Source organism: Carettochelys insculpta, chromosome 2 (genome assembly GCF_033958435.1).
Source record: "Carettochelys insculpta isolate YL-2023 chromosome 2, ASM3395843v1, whole genome shotgun sequence".
NCBI lineage: Eukaryota > Metazoa > Chordata > Testudines > Carettochelyidae > Carettochelys > Carettochelys insculpta.
The window spans coordinates 154,224,228-154,243,875 of record NC_134138.1 but is presented as its reverse complement, the minus strand read 5'-3'; the positions used below and the strand labels follow the sequence as shown (position 1 = coordinate 154,243,875).

The 19,648-nt window shown below is 43.4% G+C and overlaps 1 protein-coding gene across 7 annotated transcripts in view; it reads left to right on the top strand.

Moving 5' to 3' along the window:
- Positions 1-19,648, top strand: part of TENT4A (terminal nucleotidyltransferase 4A) — a 110,566-nt gene that overhangs the window by 65,065 nt on the left and 25,853 nt on the right. For 4 of the 7 annotated variants that reach the window (XM_074987876.1, XM_074987874.1, XM_074987873.1 and 1 more), the window contains one exon: positions 10,733-10,891. The exons of the other annotated variants lie outside the window; for them this stretch is intronic. In XM_074987876.1, coding sequence (XP_074843977.1) covers positions 10,733-10,891 — 159 coding nt within the window. The remainder of the gene's footprint in view (positions 1-10,732; positions 10,892-19,648) is intronic. 7 annotated transcript variants of the gene reach the window in all.

The following is a 19,648-nucleotide window of genomic DNA, read 5'->3' as shown; positions in this document are numbered from 1 at the left end:
TGTCTTCATTACACTTACTAAAATATAAACTAGTAGTCAGTAACAAGCTGTTTTCCCCCTTTGTTGAACTATTACTGTTATGATTATACATCTGTCTCGGGCTCTAGGCACTCTTTTTACAGTTTTCTTTAAAATATCTGCAGATTTGAACCCCCAAATCAAACAGTAAATGGTAAAGCAAAGTGTGGAGAAAATAAACCTGTCTAATGTTGCCCATCAAGCAAAATCTTCCTCATAAAACCTCACATAAGCCTCACAGCATGCCCTGAAATTTGAATAAATTTACTGTTTTTGGACCCAATGATGGGGTGTAAATTTTAATGACCAGGGGCCTTGATGAGTAAAGCCATGTTATCTGCACCGTCTCATTTTAAAAATGTGTGCCTCTTCTGAGATTAACTGTAGTTGTATGACCTGAACAGAAATGGTTTATTGATAGGTAGCCCCTCATCTTCTTATGACTTAATAGGCGAATCATTATACCTATAAACTCCCCACCAAAGCTCACAGGTGAACAGTGTATTTTACAGAGCATCATTGTAATGCATTCACAATGAGATACTTAATTTAAACCTACTGCAGCATTCTGAGTCAAGAACAGATTTTGAATGAACTAAAGGTGTGGTGCCTAAAAAGAACACATTGCAGTAATCTAATCTCGGAGTGTCAAAGCTGTGAGTCATTGTAGATCTGTATCAAGAGTGATGGTTTGCTTCTGATCATCCTCCTGGCCAGCAGCAAATGAACAGTAGCTGTTCGGACTAACAAAAGCTGCTACAAAAAATTTGGAATTTAGTGAGACTCCCAAGTAACAAAAGAAATTAGCACCTATTCAGTAAACTCCACTTTTCCAAAGTTCATATGACTTCACTATACCTTCTTGTCGCTGTTGCCGAACAGAAATTCTAGAAGGTATTCTGAGATGGTAAGAGCCATAAAGGGCAGTTCCATCCCTCTCTCTTGAGGTACATCACCTTATCAATGGTATGAAAGGCATTGTATCTACATATCAGCAGAGATACTTGATCTTCATCTGTTAGGAAACTAAAAACTGTTTTTGTATCCTATCGAGGTTAACAAAGGTCAAAGAAAGTAAGGTGTCTAAGGCTGCATCTACACTACAAGATAAAACCGATTTTATTAAAATCGATTTCTTAATGCTGGGTTTTATCCATTTGATTTTTGAGCATCTTCACGTTCCCACATGTTCTCCACAAAATTGACTTACTGCTGCCACGCACAAGTAGCTTAAATCAACTGCTGCTGCAGTGTATTGTAGGAACCTGTCCCACAGTTCCCTGAGCCCTGTTGCATTCTGGCCCCAGGAGTGGATGTGGGTATATGACGACATCTTCCCACATTTCGTTCCCCTCTTTCCCCTGCCATGTTAAGTATGTTTAAGTAGACATTGTTGCTACACTGAAACTTGAATGGTTCATCAGTAATGCCTCATGGTGGCTAAAAGACAGTACACTTTTGACAGCCACAAAAATCGTGACTGCCCACGGAGGCCCTTTCAGGATTTTGTATCTGGGTTTAGGCTTCCTGCCAAAAAAGACTCATGTCTAAGTAGACATCGTTGTTGCACTGAAACTCCAATGGCTCATCAGGCTAAAAGACCCTGGACTACAGCCACGTGTGGACCTAGGAAGGAAGACCCCAAGGACAAGAATATTCCCTGGTGCAAGCCTTTCTTTGACAACTGTGGTAATTGTATCGCTAATACATTGCCCACATTGACACATGTATGCCTCAGGGCCGCTACAAGACCCCAGGCTACTGCCAGCTCCAAAAATTGTGACCACCAACGGAGACACTGCCTGGGTGGCTAAAAGACCCCCAGCTACAGCCAGCCCCGAAAATTGTGACTGCTGAGGGAGACATTCCTCTGGATGGCTAAATGACCTCCAACTACAGCCAGCCCAGAAAATCATGACCCTCACCATGCACAAGCTGCCTGGCACCTTGCGCCATACATCCTTTTATTGATTTGGGGTAAAGCCATGTGATGAGGCTGGGTGCGGGAGTGTTCCAGACTGTGTGGCGCCTCCAGGTGGAGGGAAAGGAGGAGGAGATGTAGGAGGTCAGAACAACATGTACATAGCTGAAAACAAGTTTCTCATAGTACCAGACAAGCATGACCCCCACCCACAGCCTAGCTGACACATGGTATGCAGGGCCAGTGACTGGCTCCATGCAGAGCAGAAAAAAAAAAAAAGCTGCTATGAGGGTTATACACAGAAGCACAGACCCCACAGCTGCGCTGCTACCAAAGTAAAAGAAAATTTTTCAGCCTGTCATGATCCTATAGCCATGGGGTTGCAGGTGCTGAATTGTAACCATCTTTCTGTTGCCTAAGTCTGCCACACCTTAGAGCAGTGGAGATGTATGAGGCCAGAGCGGAGAACTGTAATTCATTGTGGGGCACATACGGGACATCTGTGGAGGCTAATGAATTTGATTTAAAGACGTGGCGCATGCTCACTACCCTTCATTCAGAGTTTTGAATTTGAACTGAATGTCACACCTGTCAGGTTTCTTTGATTTTTTTTTTTTTTAGGATTTCGATAGTATGTCTATTTGTGGTCCATAAATTGAGCTAATGGAATTTACAGTAAGGACAGACACTTTAAAAAAATTCAGCTAACTGACTTAAAATCAATTGTATCTCATAATGTAGATGCAGCCTAAGTATCGGAGGGGTAGCTGTGTTAGTCTGCATCCTCAAAAACAATGTGAAGTCCTGTGGCACCATAGGGGGGCATCCAAGACCGCTCTAGTTACAATCAAATGTCGAGGAAAGATGAAGCACAGAACAATAGTCAGATGATCATTAAGCGGTGCATGGCTCCCTTCAGCAGTAGCACCAATCCCTAGCGTTGGAATAGATGCCAAAAAGTAGAGTTTAGAAAGTTAATATGTGGTTTTGTTATTTGGTTGTAGTTTCAAGGGTGAACAGCCGCCCACCCCTCAATTTGTGTTTCGCTTTCATTTCAAAATTCAACCTTAAATTTATACACAACATGTATCTCCCTGCTTTGGTCTCTTGGAGTATTCCTCTCATTTTGAGGTAGGAGAACTGCTATCTTTCTCTAATTCTTCTGTCTTATGATGGCATAATCACATCTTCCCCTCCATCCCTTCTCCTCACCTCTCTTCTTCACAGTTTCCACCCACATTTTACTGTTCCCTTATCTTGCAGGAGTGCTAGTATTTTAAATGTGTGACTGAGTAAATGAGAACAAAAACTGACAAGGCTTGAAGTTCATGAGATGTTTTTAAAACCCCCAAATGAGGTGATTTATAAGTGAGCAGGTAGTTCTGTGGCAGCATTAGGATGTATTTGAGAAGTTGGTAGCCTGCCATTATGTGATGCACTAATAGATTCCACTAGAAATGGGCTAAACCGTTCATCAGCCAGGAAGGATATGGATGCACGTGGTAGCACCAACCTTCCTCAGCCCTGTGGAGCATTCTTTGATGGAACTAAAACACATGCGTCTGATGCGGTAGGCCATTGTCCACAAAAGTATATGCTCCAATAAATCTGTTCTTCTAGAAGGTTCCACAGGACTTCTCATTTTTGCAGATACAGACTAAAACGGTGACTTCTCTGATAGGAAAATAGATGAAGAATTTGCTTTATGTTCTTCCAATGGACAGTCTGGTTGAAACCAAACATTTTTGTCCTGTTCCAAATAATTGGCATTTTCCTCACAATAGGATGTAATGTAATTTGCCAACAAGCAGGGACAGCCACAATGAATCAAGCTGCGTACTTGAAATGTGTCTGTTTTAAGATCTGACAGAAGCTGTGCTGAAAGGCACAGTCTCATCCTAATCTCCACAGAATTAAAGATCTTTTAAACAACTGATCGCTGGAATTTTTCAAATCAATATTAGATATTTTTCTCAAATGTATGTTCTATTTTGGACACTAATTAACTCGGGAAAGTCTGTAGCCTCACACAGTCTGAGTGCCTATATGAGCAATCCTCCCTTTTGGCCTTATCCGCAAGACTGAGATTAAATTAAAACAGTTCTGCCACCATGACACTGCTGCCTTCCAATCATTTTCTTTGGTTACCGTTTAACTCGTTAAAATGATCGGTGAGGACTGAGCCTGAGAAGATGGGGGGGGGGGCAGTTTTTTTTTTTTTTTTTTTTTTTTTAAATAAGCCATTGCATTAGTGATTGTAAATAAACAACCCTCCCACCCACCTTTCCTGGTTAGTAATTAAACCATAGAACTTTTAGAGGGCTCTGAGGGCAGTCCATCAAATAGGCCTACTCTGCGCTGATGCAGATGTGTCCCAGCTGAAAACAAAAAGCCATGAATGAAATCCAAGTGCTTCGCCTCTAACTCATCCTAATCACTACAGATCAAGAATGTGGCTGGCCATAGGCGTTGAGCTAATAAGCAGCTTGGGTAGTCAGTAGTAGTCCTGGTTTGGAAGAGGGTTGAGCTGACCACACTTCTTACCTGTGGATGTTAACCAACGAGCTGAAGTAACCAGAGCCATTGCAGTAACAAGTTCACTAGTTTTTTAACTCGGAAGACATGAGGACTTTTTGTAAATCTGAATACCAAAATTAGCTTCATTGTCTCTCCTGTGACAAGGAGATCTGAGAGAGCTGTAGTCTAGTTCAGGGTGGGCATTAAATGTACACCTAAATGCACTATAGTAAAAACAATACTAAGCTTGCATTCATGAGGAAGGAAATACAGGTGAATTCTCTGTACCTTGAAATCTTTACATCATTATCTGAGAATTTCAGTAACTCAGCCAGCGGTTAGGGATCTGTTTCTGGAGTGGTTAAATTTCTGTGGCCTGCAACGTGAAAGAGGGTGATTCCTTCTTACTTCAGGTTGGATGAGATGTTAGCACTGAACAGAAGAAGGAGACTGTGGTACATGCAGCACCTGTTGTAAACTTAACAAATGGGCATTCAGCTGTAAAGCTGTGGTATTGGAATATGGCATTTTCTTGCATTTTCTGTTGACTTGTGAGCTCTGTCTGAACAGTAAAACATAAATTATCTGAATTCAAGTGCAATATTTACCAGAAATACTAGAATTGAGCAGAGTTTTCCATGCCTACAAATCTTTCCTTTGCTTAATATTTGGATGGTTTACTTCAGCTGATTTGTCTCCATTCAGGTAGAGAAATATGCAGTTGAAATTAAAGGGGTGTTTGTTCAAATGCTTAAAATCTTAACCGTACCCAACGTGGCATACTCATACTTGGCATACTTTCTGTTTAGTCTTGTTAATATTGCCCTGAACAAAGGCCGCAATTTTCAATGGCTGACCAATTTCAGTCTTGTATTCTTGCTGTAGTCTGGCTACTTTTCCAAGTATTCTTTCATATAATAGTCTTTCCCATCGCTTAAAAAATGGCCAAAATCTTGCCAACTTGTCAGAAATTCACCTCCAGGCAGAGAAAAATTGTGGTCCTAAATTGTAAAATCTGTACTATTTTTAAAAAGCATTTATAATGAAACCATATGACATTAATGATAGCACATGCTCAAAATCATTACCTCACAACCAGCTGTTGATTTTTAAAAAAAAAAAAAAAAAAAAGCTTTCTTGGGTATCTTTCCATCGTACTTTGCTCCACTAGTGATTAGACAGTGGTCTGGCTCCACCTACCAAGCAGGAAAGAGGCATGAAATGTATGAGTGAAGATCAGCATAGAAATGATCCCTCAAAGTGTATCTGAAGGAGGAATCCTGTGCAGCGGTTACTGCACTGAACTAGGAGCGAGTTCACCAGGGTTTATGTGGATAATGAGCAAAGGATGGAGAAGGCCAACAAGGAAAAATACATTGTTGCAGAGGCTTCTGCCTACTTGTGCATTAAAAAGAGCCTGTAAGGAATCAGTAGGAAAATTCCATTCTCTTCAGTATATCTTTTCTGAATTCTGTGCCCTTTTCCTGAAGACAGGTAGTTCCCATCTTGTTTATAGGACTGTAGGACTTAACTATACTCCTTGAACCCTTGCACCAGATTCTTCTTCATTGACAGCACAAGTAGGTTGGCATTTCAGCACTCTTGGTTTTATGCATTACAATGTTTTCATGTGACCAAAGTTTCCGGGTCCTAGTCCTCATGGAAAACTATCTAGCATGCTTCGTTTTGTTGTCTTCATGGGGGACAAATGAAGCAAATCAAAGGTCAGTTCATCTCCAAGAAGTCCCATTCAGGAACTGGAAGCAGAGATTGTTAATGCAGTTTCTTGACCACAGAAATTCACAATATTGAGGGGAACCAGCTGGGCCTACTTATCTTGCTGTGGCTTTTGCATTTTTATACACCATCTGAGACATCAAGGATGGTAACAAACAGGGCTATGCTTGCTCATGTGAGGACTTCTCAGGACTGAGTTCAAATCTACTTCTCTAATCTACTTGTAAAGATGAGGCCCAGCATCTCATTGCAGGCTTTAATGGGGCATTCAGATCATGTTTCAGATGTTCTGGTGTACTTCCTTTCTCTCATTCCTTAGAGAGAGACCTTTTTGAAATTCTTAACAGATGTTTCTCTTAACTTTACCTTCAAATATTAGGTGAGAAATACGGGGCTTCGGGACCCTTTCACCAGGCCATTGGCTAAAAGACCCAAAGCAGATTTGAGATAGTAAGCTAGTGTGCTGCTGCTAATCACCCTCCTTTTGAAAGACAAGACAAAATTCAGCAAGAGCTGAACATTTCACCACATTCTAGTAGTTACTCTGGGGAGTGTGGGGGGGGAATGAAACCTTTCAAATTTGGATCATGACACCAAGACAAGGAAACAAGAAACACTATTTCTCTGTTTCAAACTATGTGGAGCGGAGGTGGATGATTGCCATTAAGCACCTGCTGGAGGATGGGAATGGCTGAACAGACTGACACAAAAAACAGTGTCTATCATCCAAATCTGAAGCAGAAGTTTCTATCATCCCTTCAACGTAACGTCAATGGAAGAAGTTACTCAGGAGGGTGAGACCCTCCCATCAAAGTTGGCCGCTCACTCAAACCAGTAAGTCTTGCAGAGTACTAGGGTTAAATGACTTCCTTGTGCTACCCCAGGTGTTCGTAGTAGTGGTAACCCATTTTGGAGATATGGTAATTCCATTTGAGGACATTCCTTCCCAAGAGGCTATATGCAAAAGCCACATGAGAAGGGACTTGAGTTGTTTTGGTCTACCAGGTATTGGATCACATCAGCAACATCTCAGTAGAAAAAACTAAAGAGCTTGCACTCACAAAACTAGGAATTTTTTTTAACTGTTGTGTTTCTGTGGGAGGAATCTATAGACTGTGACCACATCTCGTCAAATGCATGTTTTTTTAAAATCATGTTATCCTCCATCTTAAACATCAAGAGCTTAACACAATTGACAAGATAATATAACTTAAAACCTCTATTTCTGCGTATGACAGCAGGATTCCTGAGATTTGCTGCAATACTTCATAACTCAGTAACCAAGCACCAGGACTGGAAAATCCCATGTGTCTCAATTCATGTGGTATAGTGTGTGGAAGAAGTTTGACTTATCTGGTACCACATAGTCCAGTTGTCCCCCCTGCTGTTAAAAGGGAAAATGTTTGGTTTTATTCCTGGTTACAGATAAGGGAAGCATTCCAGCCAAGCAAGGTCTGCAATTCAAGGGAAGCCTGCCTTAGAAAGGGTTCAACCTACCATCACATTAAATTAGTTAGGATCACTGTAACAAAGGGTATGCCTTTGTCAGGTACAAGGACAAATGATCCCAGATCCCATTTTTTAAGAATAAATGTACTCTGGAGCTCCATGATCTCTTTTCCAGCTGCAAGAGTAAGAAGAATCAGAAATCACATTTCCTTGAGCTAGATGCAAACTAGTACATCTCTCCGTGTAAGTGCTTAGAGCCCTGTGCTTAGTCGTAAGAGATTAAACTGGTCGATGAAGATGAAATTCATGCTGAAAATACTTTAATATTGAGGTAGGCAATCTGATAGAAACTTTAGCCATCTATTCTGGTCACATTACATTCCTGAAAACTTCTGTTCACCAACAAAAAATCATACGTATAAAACATTGCTGTTTAATCTTTCTGGACTACCAGTGTTCCTAATGTGTTTGCTAGTAAACTAACTGAGGGCTCAGGGACTTGTATGCACCTGTTTTTCATTACAGCATAAGATGTGCAATAAAGACCTTTCAAGTAGTAACATGAAAGGCTCCTCTCCATGCATCAGGAGCGCAGGTTGTGTTGAAATCTGAAGAGCTTACATAGTATTTCTCCAGGTAAGTTTGAGAGCCCGTCTTCCAGTCACTGAAGTGCTTTGACAAGATTCAGGTATCAAACTGAAGCATCAACACAGAATTATCCATATATCTTCACCTGTTGCTCATAAGCTATTTACATGTGTTTTGGTCTCAATTCAGGATGGCTCATGAGGGCTTCGAATATAGCTGTGTCCAGCTGGAGTTGTATTCCCTTTCATTTTTAAAGTATTTTTATAATGAAAACAAGGTGACATCAATGACCGCGCATTGCTCAAAGTCTTTACCTCATGACCTGTTGTGGATTATAAAAAAAAAAAAAAAAAAAAAAAAACTTTCTTGGGAATCTCTTTTTGGACTCTGCTCAAGTGGCTCCACTTACCAGGCAGAAAAGAGGCACAAAAGATGATTTCAATCTTGATTCTTCAGAGCATGTCTGAAGGTGGAATCCAGTGTAGAGGTTAGTGCACTGAATTAGGAGCAAGGCCACCAAGATTCTGTTCCTGCTCTGTCAGTGAACTATTGTGAAGCCCCAAATGGCATATTGCTGCCTTGTAATACTTCCTTCCTTTATGAAGCACTCTGATATTTTGGGATGAAAAATACTATGTAATAACCAAGTCTGAACATTTAAACACCCCTTGAAGATCCTTCCACTCTTATAGACAGATGTTTTGTTCTGGACATTACCATAAAGAGATGTCTGTACTCTTGTTCTTGATAGTGATAGGCTTCTCATCTTTATTTCTGCACCACCGAACATTGGGTTTTTTTTAAGGTCTAATTTTCTATCCTGGCCCACCCAGCTCATTGGCACAAACACGTATTGCCTTGGGATCCTCTTGATTCAGTTCTCTTCCATTGTCTGTCTGAAGGGAATCAATATACTGCTTAATTGAGGATGGGAATGGCTGAAGAGGGGACAGCATTATTATCCAGGCCTCAGTACTCTTGAAAGTTAAGAGAAAATTCTTCACTATCCACATTTTCATCATTTGGAGATGATAAATGTCTGACCTGCTTGCATAACTTTCCTATTGGTAGCTCTTTTTAAAGAGAATATTGGGAAATTTTTGCCTCTCAGCAAATTCATACCCCACTCTCCCCTTTAGTAAGCATATCTATCCACCAAGAATCTATGGCTAATCCTGTCCTCACTCCAAGAAAAATGGATTGGCATTACTGTATGCTCCTAGAGCATCTTGTTGTAAGACTGATTCTTCAGTCCTGGGGATCTCTCAGTTCTTGCAACATCCGTGTGAGTTACAGTGGGATAGTGAACTGTTTTAAGAGGGTGTCAGCTACTCTGTTCACTTAGTAGTCTGGTGATAAATTTCATATCAGTGAATCTGTTGCACTCATACATATTTTTTATTTTTAAATGGAGGACGTTTTTCTTTTCCTGGATGTCAAGTTTTAAGCCCCAAATTAAGCCATCTTACATTTCATAATTTTAGGAAAAACTCTTGGTTCATTCTTTATAACATTTGTAAGGGCTAAAGTTTTGTGTCCAAATTAGTAGAATCTTCTGCAAGATGCATGACAGTTTCTTGGCTTTGTCACAGAAGGATCAATCACCGATTATTTGAGAGAGCCTCTGGGCTGTCTCCACATCTCCATCTGATAAGGAACTGTCCTTGTCTGCTTATTTTGTTGGCAGTTTATTACTCAAAATACCATAGCAGTAAGACCACCAGCTCTGGGTCACTGTTTGTCTATATTTGATATTAGTTAAGACAGGAGAAGAGGGCGTTTGCAAAGCAAATTACTTACAGGTAATTGTTATAGTATTCCTTTCTATCGACCATAAGCCTTCTCTCTCCCCCAGTGAGTGGCATTGTCTTCTAAAAGAAAATAGCTAAGATCAGAGACCTTTACCAGAAAGGAAGTGGATGATTTGGTGCTTGTTTATTAGTCGTGACTGGCAGATCGTCTGTCTCCTTGTTTCTTGGTAGGTGGAGTTCTAACTTTGCTGTTGCTGGGTAGGATGGGAGAAGACTATAAAATTACCAGTGAGTAACTTCTCCATACAGATAAGTACAAATAACTTGAATTACCAGCAAACTGTTCAAAGTTCTGATCCTATACCAACAATTAAAATTCCCTGTGTATCTACCAGTGCTATTTTCCTTATTTTCTTCTTTCCTTTCTTTGTCCCTCTGACTTTTAATTTGGGAAAGTGGGGAATTTAATTTTACATCTGCCTTTAGTTTGAGTGGAAATTGATCTGTGGCTGCCATTCATATTGTTTAACTGCCTTTTTCAATGCAGGTTTTTAGAGTTAACTCTCAAAACTGCTATATACAATAAATATAATACCAGCATGTATTTAATTTCACGCTGAAATGGATTTTAACCCAGATTTTACAGTACTTACACTGTTTACTGAATCATTGCATTTACAGATGCATAGTCTGTGTATACTGTACTTTCTGTAAAGTTGCTTTTCTTTTTCCCCTTTTTCTTTGCTGAAAGGATTCTGATACGCCACCTTGCACAACTCCTAATGTTTACCAGTTCAGTCTGCAAGCTCCGACACAGCTTATGGCCAGTTTACCACCAGCATTGCCTATGCCAAGTGGTAAACCTCAGTCTGCACCTACGAGAACCTTGATAATGGCTGCCAGTAATCAGGTATGAGCCAGCTAATTGGATTAACTTTTAATGAGGAAGTATTCAAGTCAGAATTATAGGCCATTTGCACTGTGCTATCCTCGTCTGATTTTAAAGAACTCTGAACGCTGTAGGAGCATTTCATAAAAAGGGCTTGCTGAAGCTGTTAAAGTGCATTTCTAACAGCAAAATAAAAAGAAAATAATTTTTTAAGATGTATCCCAGTACGTGGCCCACCTGACAACCCGCTCTTTATCTCTCATAAGAATAAGATTAATATGGAAATATCAAACCTTTTTATTGCTTTATGCAATATCTGGGATTACCTGTGGGTGCTCAAAATTTTCAAGGCTTATTAATTTCCTGTTTTTAAAAATTACCTTTTCTTCTCCCCATAACACCTTTTGTAAACTAAAATTGGGCCTTACTTAAGAACTGAGTCTTGGAGGCTTTTTCTATTCAAGACTTGTTTGGTGTTCCTTAGAAGTTTGGGTCACTATAAGTCTATCTGAACTTTGTTTTATACAATAAGTTTTGGAAGATGACTACAAAGTTGTGTGCTTGTCAACTGTTTTTTCCTTCAGGGAGTTATTTGTAAAACATTCTGAACAGAATCCTGAATTTTTTTTCTTGTTCGTATTAAATCAGTGCAGAAATATTCTAGGTGTTGTACTCATAAGAGAATGATGCCAGTATTTGAAAACATACTATATCTTCCCTACAGTCCACTCCCTCTAGTAAGGAGTAGGAGCTAATGAGTTTGAAGTGAAGACTGTCCTTCTAGTACTTACAATTATAGGCTGGTTATCATTTTACAGCTATTGTTTGTGTGGAAAGCTAGTTGAATGGTGAGCTGCAGGGTTATGATATTTGGCCATATAGTTCCCTTTTCAAGGAGGGGGTGCTTGCGTGCATGCTCATTTTTTTTTCTATTGTTTTTTGTTAGACTCTGAATCCTGGCCCCATTTATATTGCTACATTAGATGCAGTTTTTCTTGACTCTCTAGCCAAGATGAGAGGTCTGCTGTGTGGCCGATTTTGTCATCTGAGAATAACTTGGTCAGAGTTGATGACGTGAATTGGGTTTACTTGGACAGTTAAGTTTGCATTTCGTGGTCCCGGTGTGTAGTGTGTCTAGTTTTAGTATGACTGGGATTAGAAGATGGCTTATGAGTTATGCTTTCAGGTCTCCAGGTGCACCCAGTTATGCCACAGCTATGAGGTGTATGGCCCTTTAGTGGCTGGCTATAATAGGACTGACATCACTGCAGTAGCTTGAAGATTTGGAGCATAATGTGTCTTTAGTAACTGCACTGATACCTTTTCCTTCAAATTAGTGAGTGATCTAATGGGTACACGGGTTTGATGTCTGTAGAAAGTACTCATACAGCTGTAGGTATCTCTGTAAAATTGATCAGTACCCCTTACAGCTCAAATGTGAGCATTGTGAGTGGTTGCACGTTTCCCACAGGGAACGTAGAGACCCAATTTCTTTCGAACACATTCCAGACTGAAAAGTTTTAAAATTAACATATTTTCTTCAGCCTGTTTTTTTTCTCCATTTCTTGAAAGATTCTGCAAGCAGTCCCTAGACTTTAACTCTTGGTCATTGCAAAATCAAGGTATTCTCAATTTAATGATCTTTGCTTTTGGTCTCGCATAGCAGTAATTTGCTCACATTTTTCAAGTGGTTACCGATAGGGACTCCATTTCAGTGTGTAAGTATCTCTGCAGTCCTTGATCAGAGACTTTTTGTTATCAATGTCCATTTGACTCATGAATGCACTCTATACAATCTTGTGCCGCAGACCATGTGTATAGGGGCCTTGTGAACAAATTGCTCTGTTCCTTCTCTGTCACCTTGGCCTAAGGTGGTGCTCATGGAGATTATATCTTAGTGTGTTTTGCAGTTCTCTGATTAATTTAGCATTTACAGTTAGTGTTAGTTGTTAATACAGACTTAGATATTAGTGAGAAGGTTTGAATTTTTCCTTCTCCCTTTCCTTCTGGGGAGCTTATTTGTCTTGGCTGAACCTACCCTTTCATATATCTGTTGCGTTTTTTTGGGGTGGGTGTGTGGGGGAAGGGGCCTGGAAGGGAGGGCACATATCTGCCAAAAGTGTAATGGTTTTTTTGCTGGGCTCTCAAATGTAGGGCATGGAAGAATCAAGAAAAAATTGCAGCTTTTGATGATCAAGTCCTTAATATGACAAGCTAGTTTAGGAAATCCTCTAGTACGTCTGGATCTTGGCTGATTCATTGCCCTTTCAGCCTCAATAAATATCTCCTCTTTTCTGGAGCCTTATGAAGTCGTCTTCAGTCTAGGGGAGCTCAGCTCTCTACTGTAAGGAACCACCTCCAAAGATCCTATCTTCTTTCATGGCTCTATCATGACTAACCCCTTAAAATAACCTTGCATGACTCCCTTTGTGGTGAGGATCCTCAATTTGAGAAATGATTGCCTCCCTTGTGAAATCAGTATAGTAGAGGATAACACACACACTGCCAGATTTCACAGTCCATGCCATGTTTTTCTTGTCTGTGAATGTAGTAAGGCCCTATAGAGGAGTTGTAGTCCCCACTGCTTATGGATACTGAACGGTTCTTGGCACAAAGACCTTATATGCAGATTATCATTGCATCCCTATACCATGGGATTTCTGCCATTTTCTCTTCCCCACTGAATTTCTTTTTTATCCTCTTCAGTGGCCTCCAACAAGTCATCTCCTTACCGGTGTGGGATATCTCTTCCACTCCCTCATTACAGGAACCCATATGCTGCCAATGATCTTCATACTCATTAGGATAGTAGGCTCAGTCCTGGGTACTGCCTTTTTTTCATTTGTGTGCCTCCCTCCCCTATGGCCATCCTGGGGACTCTGCATGATGTATCAGCAACAGATTGCCAGACCTCTGGGTTCCCTTCTACATAGGACTGTTTTCACTTACCCTTCCACCAGTCCCCCCATAATGATACCTCCTGAAGAACAGGGCGGGTGAGATGGACAAAAGGACCACCCCTCGAACTGCCTTTGTGCTTATCTCTGGTCTAGGCAATCATGCCTCTGCCGTAATCAATGGCTGATGTTTTTTTGGCAATTCCAGGACCTTGTGAAGAGGGTGGCTGACTCAATTCTTTGTATTTCACAGAACAACCAAATAGACAAATTCCAGAGGAAAGAACTTCTCTTCTTTCTTCAGTGAGTACCCAGTCATCAAAACAACAGTTTCACTGGGTTGGTCAAGGCCTTAAATCCTCCCTCAACATTAGTTTGCAAGCTGCAGCCTTTCAACCAACTTTTCTATTTCCAGCAGGCTTGATGTCATGCACAACAGACAAGTGGATCGTGGAGACTACAACATTGGGCTACACAATCCACTTTACATCCCTGCCTCTCATTTTTCTGTTGCTCTTCATGGACCTCTCTCAAGATGAGATGAGCAAATTTGTGAAGTCTCATATGTTCAGGATGATGATGATACTGGGAGCTATAATCCTTTCTCCAGAAGCAGGAGAATTACCTTCAGTCCTTGAGCTATAGGATTTCTATTTCCATATAGGGATGTATTCTGTTCACAGAAATTACCTATGTTCATCATGGGTCAGGATCATTTTCCATACAGAGTATTTCCCTCTGGTACCACAGATGTTTTCAAAGGTTGTAGCAGTAGTATTTGCTTACTTTCTGTGATAAGCAGCTTTAGTCTTCCTATATCTGCGGGGCCAGTCTTACAAAGCAATACTTACTTCCACTTTTATAATCATTATTTTGTTTTAGGATTTGGGTTTCCAGCTAAATATAAAAAGTCCATTCTAGCTGCATACAGAAAATACAGTTAATAGAGACATAAATGGTTTTGTTCACAGCCACAATCTTCATTCCTTCCCACAGACAGATTCATGACTTCATCAGACTTAGTGCGGACAGTTAAAGGGAATCCTGATACTTCAGTAACAAAGTGATGGCATCTCCTGCATATGGCAGTTTATACCGTTGTTACTGGCCATGCAATGATATTATACCTCCACTGCTTCCAGGACTGGTTCAGAAGGATTTATTTCTCATCCACAGATAGCTTAGACAAAGAGGTCACAGTTCTCTTTTGGGTGAAGAGTTACTTAGACTTGTAGAAAAATCAACTCTGCACAAGTGTCAATTTTGTCTACTTATGACAAAAATACCTGTTAAACTGGGCCGTTATTGTTAGGATGGGAAGTAATACACCTCACAAAACCTGTTTCCATATCAACCTGTTGGAGGTCAGGGCAGTCAGGAACAACATGCCTTCAGTTTCTCTCCCTTGGCAGGATTAAATCAATCAAAATCATGACTGACGATGTAGCTTGCATGTTTCATATCTCCAAAGAGGGAGAAGCAAGTTAATTCTTCCTGTGTGCTGAGGCAGTGAAGACAAGGAATTGGTGCATAGGCATCAGGTTCACATCTCAGATGTTTACCTTCCTGGAGTCCATAATGGGTCATCTGATACACTCAGCTGGTGCCTCTCCCAGGAGAACAAATGGGATTTGGACTGTCAGATTTTTCACTGATTTTACCAAATTTTACCATTTTACCAGATGTGAGGGCTTCAGAAGGTGGACCTATTTGCCACGTTCAGCAAGAATTGTCCGTTATTCTGCTCAATGGAAAGCATGGGCATCACTTTCTGGGAGCATTCTCTTTCCCAGGCTGAAGGATCTGACTGACATATTCCTTCCAGCATGGCTGTTTGTTTTAAGAGTGGTGAACAAGATCAGACAGAGCAAGGCCAGGGTTATGCTTGTAGTACCAGCCTGGTGGAGGTAAGCATAATATCCTTACCATTTTCCCCTCAGTTGTCCACCCATTTCCCAACCAGCATTCAAGCTTCCAACCATCCTGCATTTCCTTTCCCAGGATGCAGGTTGTGTGCTTTATCCCAGCCTATGGGTCTTCTGCCTCCAAGCATCATTCCTTGATGGTTCATGTGACTAGATTCTACCTGCTTGATAGATGTACAACAGGTACTACTGAGCAGTAGAAAGGAGTCAACTCTTACCCGTAGTATTTCTGAAGGTGGCATTGTCATCTCTTTGTGCCTGAACAGTCTCCATTCTCAGATATCTTGGTTTACCTGCTGAATTTGATGACATTGAGTTATCGGTTAACTCTACAGTTCATCAGACGGCAATATCAGCATTTTATTCCCTGTTAAGGGGTTTTCTATATTTGCTTATGTTGTGTCATCTAGCTTTATTAAGGGATCTTTTTCCCTCAGGTTCAGGATCTGACTCCAACTTGCGACTACAACGTGGCACTTAAATATCTCCCATGGGGCTTCCATTTGAGCCTGTGAGAACCTGCTCCTTGCTTCATATATTTCTGAAGGTGGCCTTTCTGTGAGCTATTATGTCTAATACTACTCCTATGCAGGGTTGAAAAGACTGAAGCCTTGATGTTCGACTCCTCACTTAGGGTATTCTTCAAGGACAAGGTCTCCTTTTGGGTGCACCCAAAATTCTTAGTTAAGGTGCTTTTACATTTGTCGTAACCAGTTTGTTCATCTGCTCATATTTTTCCCTTAACCATATAAACATCCACATAAGACTCCTTTCTTACATTAGATGTGAGACATGCATTTTCCTTTTATCTGGATAGACCTAAACTATTGCAGAAATAATGGTTCTTCTTCGAGTGTCCCCGTGGGTGCTCCACATTAGGTGTTGGGCTCGCCCGGCGCCGCAGATCGGATCTTCCAAGCAGTTTCTGCCGGACCGCGCATGCGCCGGTGCGCGCCACTCCCCCGCGCGCTCCCGGCCACGTGCGCGATCCGGTCCCCGCCAGTTCCTCTTAACCGCCGTCGGCTGCAGACGGAATCCGACTAGGCTAAGGCCAAATAGCGTATTCAACGACTTTATCTGTTTTTCTTTCAAAGTTTTTTTCAGATACTTAGGCTACTATGAGTTAGCCGGTTGTTATTTTGCCAAAAAAAAAAGAAAAGAACAAACAACAACAAACAAACTACGAGCGGGACAGCTTCAGCCAGTCCCAGTAACAACCGCCGGAGGCCAGGAGCTACGGCCATCAGCCCTCCTGCTGAGGCAGGCCATCGGACGGGGAAAACAGCACAAAGAAGGTGCTAAGTACCCACTTAATAAAACTCAAAGACTCACCAACAATGTCCTCTTCGGGCTTTAAAAAATGTGAGTCCTGCCGAGAGGCGATTAAGGAGAGACAGGGAGATGCGCATTAAAATGCTGCTTCTTGATAAGGCCCTCCAGCCAGACGTGCCGGAGCGGCCGCAGCAGGAGGGACCCTCCGGGGCCCATAAAAGGAAAGCTGCCTTCCTCACTCCATCAGCGCAGAAACGGAGGAAAGTCTCCCCAACCCGATCCCTGCCAGCAGCAACAGCGAGCGGGACGGGAGGAGCGCACAGCCCCCAGCCGCAGCAACAGCTGATCGGCGGCGGCAGGGAGAGCCACGTGGAAGCGGCTCAGCCTCCGATGATCAGCCAGCCGCCCCGCACCGCAAGCAGGGCAGCGGCTTAAAACTGCTTTTCATAAGGCCCTCCAGCCAGACGTGCCGGAGCGGCCGCAGCAGGAGGGACCCTGCGGGGCCCATAAAAGGAAAGCTGCCAAAAACGGAGAAAAGCCTCCCCAGCCCGATCCCTGCCGGCAACAATAGCGAGCGGGACGGGAGGAGCGAGCAGCCCCCAGCCGCAGCAACAGCTGATCGGCGGCGGCACGGAGAGCCACATGGAAGCGGCTCAGCCTCCGATAATCAGCCAGCCGCCCCGCACCGCAGGCAGGGCGGTGGCTAAACAAGCGCCGGTACCGGCGGCACCGCAGGCAGCGGCACCGACCCCCGGGGAACCGGCGGTGCAGAGCGCGCAGGCACGCAGCCTGCAGGCACCGGAGCACACCGCACCTGCGGCACCGCCCTCCAGCCTGCCGAGCTCGGTGCGCACGGGGCCGGGATCCCCTGTACGTCAGGGGGCAGAGTTACCTCCTCAAGGGAGGGGAAAGGCTGCACACAAGAGGAAGCATTGCAGCCCCTCTCCGCACAGGGCTGTGGAGTTGCTTTCTCACAGCCCTCCGCTTATGTTACAGACTCCAACCAGAAGGCAGGGGTCCCCCCTAGCCTACCCGGAGCCCCCTTCTCCATTTTTTGCAACCAGCCTCACCCTGGCTGGGACCACCTTCACCCTTCCTGGGGTTTGAACCGCTGGACTATTATGCAAAATCACTCTCTCCAGCCCTCCCCCAGATGCAGAGGGTATGCACCAAGGGAGTGGTCTAGGTCACCTTCCCAAGAACAGTGCCTATACTGCCATGGTCGCCCCTACCACGCGGGGCATAGACACCATCGGCTATCTACCAGGGAAAGATCCCCACAAACGATCTCGTACCCCCGAGGGCAATTGCGACCGGGGACAGAGACTCAAGCATCTCAGGGGGGACTGGTTATGGAACCCCGAGATTTTCCCTCGCAAACCTCTAGTGAGAGGGTGTACCATCACCAGCAGGAACCGGAAGGGTCCACAGAGACGTATCCCAGTGGTTCCTCGCTCTCCTCCACGGATGAGGCTATGGCCCCGGGGGACGTCCATCCTCCGGACGATCTCAAACAGTTCCAAGAGCTGTTTCACGAGGGTGGCCTTCACGCAAGGCATCCAGACAGATAAGGTGCAAGAGAAACACCATAAGCTCCTCAAAAATCTGAGACCTCCGGCCTCCTCCAAAATAGCAATACCGCTTAATGACGCAATCTTGGAGTCTGCCACTATGATATGGCAGACTCCTGCGACTATTCCGCCTGTCCACAAGAGAGCGGGAAAAAAAAAAAAAAAAAACTTCGTGCCGACAAAGGGCGCGGAGTTCCTGTTCAGCCACCCACAACCAAATTCCTTGGTGGTGGAGTCATCGCAATGTGGGGGAACAGACAAACATGCCAAAAAGCTAGAGCTGTTGGGCAGAAAGGTCTACTCCTCCTCCACTCTACTGTTGCGAATGGCAAATTACGCAGCGCATCTAGCGAACCATAATTTCGATAACCACATTAGGTTAACCTCCCTCATGGACTCGCTTCCAGAGGGCAAGAAACCAGTGCTCAAGGCCATCATGCAAGAAGGCTACGCGGCCTCGAGGACGGGAGTTCAGATCGCCCTGGATGTTGCGGACTCAGCAACAGCGTCCCCAGTACCACAGGGGTTACGAGCAAGGGCGACATCAACAGCACCAGCAGTACAGAACTCCCAGGCGTCGTTCCCAACACAGCCGTGCATCCTCGGGGCAGGGCCGAAGGCCACAAGTTTGACACACAGATCCAGGGCTGCGCCATCACTACCGTCGCAAGGTCATCCGAAGCGGTTATTCCACCATCGCCTCCGACCATTCTATAACCAGTGACGAAGGATCACCACAGACAAATGGGTGCTGGAGATCATAGCCACGGGGTACGCCATCCCCTTCCAGTCGCTCCCACCGCCATGACCTCCACCCAGGCCCCACCTCCAGGAGGCCTCCCACGTGGCGAGGCTCACGCAGGAGGTAGACCATCTCATGCTCATAGGGGCAGTGGAAAGAGTGCCGGAGCAACTGCAAGGGAGAGGGTTCTACTCCAGGTACTTCCTCACGGGGAAAAAGACAGGAGGCGGGAGGTCCATCTTAGATTTTCGAGGCCTCAACCGGTACCTGCGCAAGCAACGCTTTCGGATGATCACAATCGCCTCCATCCTTACGGCACTATACGATGGAGATTGGTTCGCAGCCCTCGACTTATAAGACGCGTATTTTCA